The sequence below is a fragment of the Rutidosis leptorrhynchoides genome, chromosome 10 (genome assembly GCF_046630445.1).
Source record: "Rutidosis leptorrhynchoides isolate AG116_Rl617_1_P2 chromosome 10, CSIRO_AGI_Rlap_v1, whole genome shotgun sequence".
In the NCBI taxonomy this organism is placed as follows: domain Eukaryota; kingdom Viridiplantae; phylum Streptophyta; class Magnoliopsida; order Asterales; family Asteraceae; genus Rutidosis; species Rutidosis leptorrhynchoides.
Window position 1 is genome coordinate 86,333,717 of NC_092342.1, and position 10,421 is coordinate 86,344,137.

Sequence of the window (10,421 nt, forward strand, 5' to 3'; positions counted from 1 at the left end):
GGTTATTCCAAATAATATATATAGATGCGTCGATATGATATGTCAAAACCTTGTATACGTGTCCCGATATTTAAAGTGCGTAAAATAAATAACAAAAATTAAATGACGATAAATAAAATTGCGAGAATATAAATTGCGATAATTAAATTGCGATAAATAAAATGTAATCAGTTAGCTAGGAACAATTAGCTAGGAACAGTTAGCGTGGATTCTTAACAAAATTTCTCATAGTTAATTTGTTTGTTTCTAACAAATTTTATTATGTCCAATGTTTTCTTCATTATGCCACTTGTTGAATTCCGATAAGTCAAAATCCAAATATGAAATTGAATGAAAATGGTTATTCTGTGGTGAACAAATTCGTATATCTGTGGATGTGAGTAGAATAGTAAATGACCGTTGAATCAGATTCGAAGAATGTACAATGTAACTTATTAATGTGAAATCTAAATATTCCTCGGGTATTACCTACCCGTTAAAATATTTTCACCATTAACAGTTTGTACAAAAAGAATTTTTAATTACAATATTTATGAAAATATATATACATTTATATTTTCTTCAGATGTAATCATGGATTTAATGAGTTAATATGATATTAAACTCATTTGCTTTTCGGTTTGAGCTAGAATAAATAACCCCTAAGACTTTTAGAAACCACATATTCTTCGCAGAATATTTCTTCAATGAAGTTATGATTCAATACTTCATCGTTCATTGTTGTTGGTACTCCTTGGTATCTATGGTGCGTATGACGTTGATGTTCGTGTGACAGATTGTGAAGTTGAGATTTGCAATGCGGTTGTTGTTGGTGGTGGTAATGGTACTGTTGGCATTGATGATGGTGGTACTGGTTATGCTGTTGGTGCTGCTGCTGGTGTTTGTAACCTTTGCACCATATTCTCCAAAGCCACTACCCGAGCGCGAAGCTCGTTGACTTCTTCTATTACACCGGGGTGATTGTCGGTTCGGACGAGCGGACAAATATGATCTAGAATTTGGTATAGTATATAATCGTGACGAGATACTCTGGAAATGAAAGAAAAAATGGTGTCTCGGACAGGTTCGCCGGTAAGTGCTTCAGGTTCTTCGCCAAGAGGGCAATGTGGTAGATGAAAAGGATCACCTTCTTCTTGTCTCCAATGATTGAGGAGGCTACGAACCCAGCTCCAATTCTTCCAGAATAGATGATGGCTAATCGGTTGATCCATTCCGGTTACACTGCTTTCGGAGCTCGAGTGAAAATCCATATCGGAATAGTTATCGGAATCCGACGAACTTGAACTGTTGCGAAATTCATCTTGCACGGTTAGGTAAAGGATTTTATGAAATGATTTTCGGATATCGGATGATATTCTAATTACATAGAATATCTATGTATAGTACAGAAGATCCCGTAGATTACGGAGGAAATTAAGAAAACGTGTCAGACAAAGTCTACAGTAACAGATACGCTAAGATATGATTTTTGTCTCTATACTATTCATGCAATCAATGCAATAAGAAGTGTCTAGACTAAGAATGATAAGCAGGTAATTTCCTAAAGATGATAAGTAGATGATTTTTGACACGAAATGATAAGCAAAACTTTTGACATGCAGACACGGTCGAAGTCCAGACCCACTAATACATCTAAACAACTATCAGTTAGACACACTAATGCAAGACCTGGTTCGCTAAGACCAACGCTCTGATACCACATGTCATACCCCGTCCTAATCCATCTGGACGAAGTCATCAACATTTGGTCCCATTGTGATGATCGACTCCAAGTAATGTCTTTAAAATGAGCAAATGCACAGCGGAAGATTTCTTTCATACCTGAGAATAAACATGCTTTCAAGTGTTAACCAAAAGGTTGGTGAGTTCATAGGTTTATCTTAAAACAATAAAATTCATCATTTTGATAAACCATAAGATTTAAATGCTGCATGGTACAAATGGGCCCGAATCCTATACCCACCTGTAATGTACATGCGATATCTTTTAAATACAGTACACCTTTCTCGTGTATGAAATCCTTTTTCATAAATCTTAGTAACCGTACACTTATCTCGTGCACAAAAACTAATACATATAACCTGTGTATAAAAATCATTCTCTCGATACATAACATTCACATCAATTGGTGGCAATTATTATGTCCACATAATTCAATGGTGGCAATTATCATGTCCACATAATTCAATGGTGGCAATTATCATGTCCACATAATTCAATGGTGGCAATTATCATGTCCACAAAATTCAATAATAATCCGCAGAACTTCTGTCTGCATAATAATTCATTCGAGGAATGTTTTGCTTGTGTCTATCTCGTCGAACATTTATAAAAGCATTTCATGTATTCGCAGTTCAAAATATATTTCAAAAGCATTTAATAAAGCAGTTGTAAAAATAGCGCATGTATTCTCAGTCCCAAAAATGTAAAGAGTAAAAGGGAGCAAATGAACTCACTATACGATATTTTGTAGTAAAAATATTTATACGACGATACTGAACAATGCAGGGTTGGGCTTCGGATTCACGAACCTATATCATTTGTATATATATTAAAACATATACTTGTAATTGAACAAATATATATATTTATTAGTGATATCATTTTTATATTAAAAATTTATAGGTTTCATTATTTGTTTAAATATATTCATTTCATATATTTTAAAGATATTACTATAATTAAGTTATGTATATTAAATATATCCTTATATGATGATCATTTGTTTGTGAAAATTTTAATTATGATAATATTATTTTTAGTAATAATAATGATATTCTTTATAATAATAATGATAAAAGTGATAATAATAATGTTAGTAAAAATAATGATATTACTAATGATAATGATAATAATATTAATTGTATGAATGAAACTAATGATATATTTTTAATATTTGTAATAATCAAATAACAACAACAACAACAATAATAATAATAATAATAATAATAATAATAATAATAATAATAATAATAATAATAATAATAGTAATAATAATAATAATAGTACTAATAATAATAATAATAATAATAATAATAATAATAATAATAATAATAATAATAATAATAATAATAATCTATAAACATATAAAAGTTGACTCCTACATCCATTAATTAGGTTATAACCCATGATCTTGACTAAGGTTAGTTTGTTAACCATCCATGAATAAACCATGCTATTTATTGGTAAAGAAAAAAAAAAACCCACACAAAGGCGCCTGTTAATTATAGTTCATTTTTTGTTGTTTATTGGGAAAGGAAAAAAAAAAAACCCCACACAAAGGCGCCTGGTGTTTAAGTTTGTCAAACATACGATATAATATCTGTAAACCTAAAAAACCACATCGGACCAAACAACCGGTGTCTTATTTCATCCGGCTTATCTCCACCGCTTCCTCACAACGTCGCACATGCAACATCTGGCATCCAACCGACGGTCGTTTAATCACACCTTCTGATCCTGCTGAGCATCAGATCTTTGATTCACCACCGTTGGTGTCGCACAAACTCCCATCGTTTGGAATTCATGGCCTTTCACATGCACATCCATAACCAAACGGTTAGTTTCATCAATCTGAATTTTAAAACATTAAGTTCACCTGCAATCGAATTCAATTGAGACCTAAATTATGTCAACATTTATTAATTGTGTTTAATTGTGTTTAATTGGATTAGTCGGATGAACTGAAGGAGTTTCACCAAATTCAACAACGATTCAGTTACAATTTAAATTCAGTTACATTTAATCATGTTTGTAACTTCATGAATTAATTGAATTTACAGTGTTTTAGGCCCCTATATATTGTGGGTATATGGTTTATGGTTATGCATCACTCCTCAAAAAACAACAAGTATTACAATGGCCCAAAGTTCACAATCATCCAATGCAGCTGGAAACATGAGTTACGTGTACCTCAACCAACTTGAGGTTGGAAAGCAAGCTATTGTCAAGGTAATGATATGCAGAATGTGGGATACCCACACACCATATGGGAAGTATTTAAGCTCAGATTTCATCGCATCTGATAAAAAGGTATACCATTATTGTTTAAAATTGATATTATTTTTCACACCTCATCATACACTTATGTGTTTTCAAGATTTTTTTGTGATATCATTCGTGTGTGATTAAAATAGTCAATGTTGTTGGTTGTGTAGATCGTTTGTCTTCTTATCTGCTCATGATGTATACTATTGTCTTTTTTGTTTGTAGATGGTTTTTAAATATTGTGCAACACACTTAGTACTGTGTCATTGTTAGGGTTTTTTCCTGTTTAATCCATTGCCATTTCATTCTTATACATTCACACTCTACTATGTATAAACACATATTTATCTATATGCATACATTATATATGATGGTTGTTTCTGGTTTTCCTTTAGAAGTAAATGTTTACGTATCTGAATATTAGTAGTAGTCCCTCTGAATGTATGCTTTGCATAACAACACATCAGTGACTTATGTGTTTTCAAGATTCTTTTGTCATATCATTCATGTGTCATTAAAATAGTCAATTTTGTTGTTTGTTTGTATCTCTTGACTTCTTATGCGTAACAATGCCATGTCAAACATGTTATCTAATTTATTTAATCTATGTTGGAGCTCCAGATTAGTTATATTATATTCTATCTCCTCATGATGTATACTATTGTGTTTTTTGTTTGTAGATGATTTTTGAAAATTGTAGCACCCACTTAATACTCTGTCATTGTTATTGGTTTTTCCTGTTTAATCCATTGCCATTGCATTCTTATACATTCACACTCTACTCTGTATAAACATATATTTATGTATATGCATCCATTATATATGATGGTTATATGTATGTGTGCTGCGCATAACAACGCCATGGTGAACCTGTTATTTAAAGTATTAAATTTAAATAGAAAGTATTGAATTCCTTTTGGAGTCATTTGTTAAGAATTCACACATACATGGAGTTTTCCTATTAGGCTGTTTACGTATTTGAATACTGATACTTTAGTCTACAAATGGATGTGTATGGAAGTTAGTTATTTAATTTTACAAACTTATAGACCTCCTTTTGCGGTCCTTTATTTCACACTTGCAGATAAGTACATGTATCGTATAACATTGTTTAAGCATCTGAATTGTAGTGTCTGAAAATTTGTCATTTACCATGTACAGCAGGGTAACGTGATACAACTAACCGCTAAGCATAACATCGCCCACCATTTCATCACCCGGCTGAAGGAAGGATCTGTGTACTTACTGAAGGACTTTGAAGTGGTGGCGAACCGAGACGAGTACCGTATCCTAAGGGCCAACAATGTCATCATCCAGTTGCAAGGTTCAACTTACTTTGACAGGCAAGCAATCGCTGTGAAGGATGGTTATATCCGCCACCCGTTTGATTGCATAGAGATCGAAGACTTGGTCCTGACAGAGCGCAAATACTTAATCGGTATAATTTAAATTCTCCATATCCACCACTTAATCTCCGTAAACTTACTTTAGCCGACACACTAACTGGTAAACGTATAATGTAGATGTGGTAAGACGAGTTACGAACGTCGGCTCGGTCAAGCCACAGCGCTACGGTTTCTCAACAATGGAGTTTGAACTTGCGAACGAAAGGTTGATTCTACAATTAACCCCATTTCTGGAATGTTTTGACCCTGCATTTGTATATTACTTAACTAATTACAGCTATAACTACGTTTCTTTTACAGGGGCCATAAGATCCCTGTGACACTTTGGGGTGGTCTGGGTCAATCGTTGCTCGATAAGCTACCTGCATCACCTGCGTTGCGGTGCATCATTCTAACATCGGTGTCCGTCCGAAAAAACTACTTTGGTAAGCCCCACGCTCTTTGGATACCTAGGTGTTTACGTTTGCACAACCACTAAACAACCTGTTTCCGCGTGCCTATGCAGACGTTCTTGCAGTTTCAAGCTCCTCAACAACCATGATCATTGATGACAGCACCATACCCACCCTGCATGACTTTGTCGAGAAAATGAGGTACCGCACCCCCTAATATAATACAAACACCCTTACAACATATATATCAGTTTGCTAACAGCTTAAAAATGACATGAATTGCGCAGTACAATCGACCTTCCTGAAGACGGCGAACGTCGTTCCCCAGTACGCCATTTCCCCTTGCCAAAAGAAGGAACCCTGGCTGAGCTTCTGGATCTGGTTCAAAAAGGGAAACACAACATTGTAACGTCCGGTCCCTTTGTTCAATTATTTATATCACTCTGTATTATCAAGTAACCAACCCATCTAACCTATAACTACTCCCATTGACTCTAAAATTTGCAGCTTGATGTTTTCAAGCTTGAAGTAGAACTCGCCGGCATCCGGCTGCAAAATGGTTGGTACTACACCACGTGCAGCATTTGCAAGTCGAAAAAGGGAATGATGAGAAATAATCGAGGTTTTTACTGCGAGTCTTGCAAAGATAACGTACCAGAACCCATTACTCGGTATTTACTATGAAAATACCTTATTAACAATGGTTTTCGAGCCCCGCTTTACCCACGTTTCACTACTTAACCACGGGCAGAATTGTATCTTACCCCTAAGATTATAACTTGACAGGTTCAGGATCGAATTTGATGTCAGGGATGCAACCGGTGAGACTGTAGTGGTTGTATTTGACGAGTTGGGGGAGCAATTAACGAATACAACGGCACCAGCTCTTTTACTTGAGCTAGAAAAGGTTAGGGTATGTTTCTACATTGTGTCCACTTGCAAAGTAAAACTGCGTAACTCACCTCTTCATATATGTATATAGGCTACATGTAGAACTTTATTGCCCAATGCGCTGGCCAACCTCATTCACACCAACCAAGTACTATTGTTGAAGGCACACTCATACTACAACCACGGTATATTTGAAAGCTTCAATTGCATAAAAGTCTACACAGACGTGGTCATTCCCGAGACTCCACCAACGACTTTCATGGCTGTTACTAAGTATTTACAGTTGCTGCAGGTTACAATTTCAGCGTCACCACCAAAGAACCACAACAGAGATTACGCTAATATTTGTTTCCAGCAACATGTTCAAAAGGCCTAATATTGCTATTGTCAGACCATCAGTGCACGACTATCATGGCTGTTACTAAGTATTTACAGTTGCTGCAGGTTACACTTTCAGTCACCACCAAAGGACCACAACAGAGATTACGCTAATAAATGTTTCCAGCAGCATGTATGATTTAACATAATTGGTGTATTACGCATTTCCGTCCCCTATTTTATCAACTACATTGTAACAATTCATGTATACTATAGTTGTAGCAATTATAATTATCAACCGTTTCCTACAGTACCGTTTGCACTGGCATCTGACTAAATATTGATATTTACTTTCACTACATCCACTCAAAACCTTACAATATAAGCCCCCATTTGTTTTAGTGCAGGCCTTTTTTATAAACTAAGTTATTGTTACGACCACCACAAAACACCCGAAAAGTACACAAACCCAAGCCATGTACGTGCAATGCACGGGCATTGTGTACTAGTAATAATAATAATAATAATAATAAATATAGTAAATAAGAATGAGAACTACCTTCCAAAACAATGCTACAAAAAAATAATGCCACAATCTAGGCTCGAACCGGCGACCTCTAGTCTAACACAAACACTCCTAACCATTACTCCATCGTTTTATTTCTAATTTATCTAGTACCTAAATTCTTTTAACATCATTCTCTGTGTTCTTCTTCTGCTTCAACACATCATCATCTTTGTATCACCATCATACATCATATATTATTTGATTCGTGATTTCTCAACAGAAACTAAAAAAAAAATGCAGCAGCAACATAATCTTTATCGTATAGCATCATCAAGACCTCATAACATCATTCATCATCATCCTAAATGTAAATCATCATCAATCATTCTAGTTACCATCATTATTTGTTTATATCATTTTCTATCAACCCTAACATCATCATCTAACTTATCCTATTCATCGTCATCAATATTCTTAGCTTCATCACCCTTTTCGTTCATCATCTTCATACATCATAACTCTTATTAACAAACACCATAATCAACATATTTTCTCATAGCCTAAATATCATCATCATCGATCTTAAACAGAAGAGGGCAGTAGCATCGTCTTCACCATTATTGTATCCACAATTTCGATTCCAAGCCCAATAAACTAACTTGATCCTCTCGGCCCAATTAGAACCAGAAAAGTAACGGCCCAAATTCACAAACTAAAGAAGCCCAACAATTAAATCGTGGCTGTTTGGTTTTTAAAGAAAAAGGAACACAGAAAGTGGCAAGTTTGCATAATTGATACTTGGTTTTGGCACGTGCACTTGAAGGAACCACCTTGGTCCATAATAATTGTTAGTAGACAAGTGGGGAGCATAAATAATAACAATACTTGATGGTGATGATTGAGTCAAAAGCTGCATATCACCTCTTCAAAAAGTAATAAGGAATAAATTGTTGTTTGGTTCTAATCTGGTCGAAAACAGTTAGTATTAATGGTTTTCGAGTATTGATCAGCGAATAGTAGTTGTTGATAAATAAAAAAAAATAGCAGTGAATAACAGAAGTAAGTAATAGCATGGAATATAGGTGGTGTTGGTCTGGTTCATATAGAATTTTAAACAACTCAGCTGCAGTAGCTCGAACATAAACAAAAAAATCATGGCAGCAGCGATGGTTGCAATGGTGATTGATTACATGGTTCATGATGTGTTCTTGAGGTGGTTTGGTTTGGTGGGTTGTCTATGGTGATGAAGTGGTTGTCTAAAGGAGTTCGAGGTAGTGGCGGTTATGGTTTGGTGATGGTGCTTGAAGAAACATTAAGTATGCCGCAGCAGGTATTAGTAATTGGAGGTGGTGATCGGTTTGTGGTAGCGGTAACATGTAGCGATACATAATGGTGATGATGTTTATGAAATAGAAACAAAAGCAATATTTGGTGAAGGGTTGGTTTCGAATATGATCAGGAAACAGAATATAAAAACGCAGGTTATGGTGTTCAATGTTATAGAAACCGAAAAGATAAATAAGGAAAAGAAAAAGTGTGGCTAGTTATCGATTGAAAGAAAAAGAAGAAAAGAAAGACAATGAAAGAAGATGGTGGTTGCTCAACATTGTGAAAGGTTCTCGGTTTGTAAACGTAACAACAACAGCCATTTTTCAACAGGGGGTTTTGAATTCATTTGATGATGGTGTGAAGGTGATTCACGATGGTGGTTTATGGCATTTAATGATGGCGGTGGTGGGTGATCCTAATGAAGGTGGAAGGTGGTGATTGAAATGGGTGTTTGGTAAATTGATGGTCATTAGAAGTGGGTGTGATGATATACAAGTGTAGGTGCATGTATATATATATAAAGATGTTAGATAGATAGATGGTGGATATTATGTTCAACAAATAAGTCACAAGGGCAACAGTAACATAATAAATTAAAACGTGTGTGGAGCTGCCGATAGTTTTTCCCGGGTAGTGTATCGTGCTACATTGTTAATTAGTGGCGGATAAAAGTGTTCGGAAAAATCTCATATTTTTAAATTAACTATATTTATTTATTTTGGTCATTATGGTATAAAATTCGATCCTTAATTTGTTAAATAAAAATTATATCAACTGTCCCTCTCATTTATGGGTAAAATATAAAAAGTGTTAAAACTTAACAAATAGTTCCTAAATACATTTTTAGTAAGCCTAAAATTTATAGAACTCATTTTTGAATTACCGTTTACTTTAAAATCATATAAGTTTGAATTTAACTTACTTAATATCAATCGGGACATCAAATGAGTATTAAAATCATTTAATATTTAATTTTAATATACTTTATTTATATATATATATATATATAGATGTATTTTAAATAATAATTATTATAATATCTTATTTTTATTTATTTTACATAATTAAATTTTAATAGCAATAACGTATAATATTTCAATTTATATTTTCAATTACCATTTATATATATATATATATATATATATATATATATATATATATATATATATATATATATATATATATATATACACACATATCTATTTACAATTATTGGTTCCTGAATCGCCGAAACTGGTCGAACATAATTGAATACATGAACATAGTTTTAAAATTTTCGAGACTAAACATTATAGACTTTGCTTATTGTGTCGAAATCATATGAAGATTAAGTTTAAATTTGATCGGAAATTTCCAGGTCATCACATAAAGAGCATGTGGGTCCGATGGTAGTGATTGAGGAACAAGCCGAAAGAATCGGCTTGCAGGTTTATCAAGGTGCAAAGGTACTAAAACGGAGGCACAATATGCCAATACTATATCAGAGCACCCATCCACAGGTAGAGAGGGGTTCAGATGAGGAGATGAGGAAGCAGATGACATTATAGATGTCATTAGGGATAGTTATACTGATGTTTATCAATATATAGA

General features: G+C 34.1%; 1 protein-coding gene across 1 annotated transcript; it reads left to right on the forward strand.

Annotated features, from left to right (window-relative positions):
• Positions 1 to 3,858: 3,858 nt before the first annotated feature.
• On the forward strand, positions 3,859 to 9,269 carry LOC139870425 (replication factor A protein 1-like). The gene is made up of 12 exons (XM_071858236.1): positions 3,859 to 4,032; positions 4,213 to 4,215; positions 5,149 to 5,425; positions 5,511 to 5,598; positions 5,694 to 5,793; positions 5,847 to 5,986; positions 6,073 to 6,190; positions 6,293 to 6,456; positions 6,572 to 6,698; positions 8,716 to 8,858; positions 8,962 to 9,041; positions 9,148 to 9,269. Exons 1-12 carry the CDS (start codon positions 3,859 to 3,861, stop codon positions 9,267 to 9,269), a joined length of 1,536 nt encoding a protein of 511 aa, XP_071714337.1.
• Positions 9,270 to 10,421: the final 1,152 nt, after the last annotated feature.

Excerpts from the sequence above, each read along its gene's own strand:
- LOC139870425 (XM_071858236.1), top strand. The coding sequence starts at position 3,859 with ATGGCCCAAAGTTCACAATCATCCAATGCAGCTGGAAACATGAGTTAC. Across the intron at positions 8,859-8,961 it reads GTAATTGGAGGTGGTGATCG|GAAACAGAATATAAAAACGC; the intron begins GTTTGTGGTAGC and ends GAATATGATCAG. Across the intron at positions 9,042-9,147 it reads TAAGGAAAAGAAAAAGTGTG|CCATTTTTCAACAGGGGGTT; the intron begins GCTAGTTATCGA and ends TAACAACAACAG.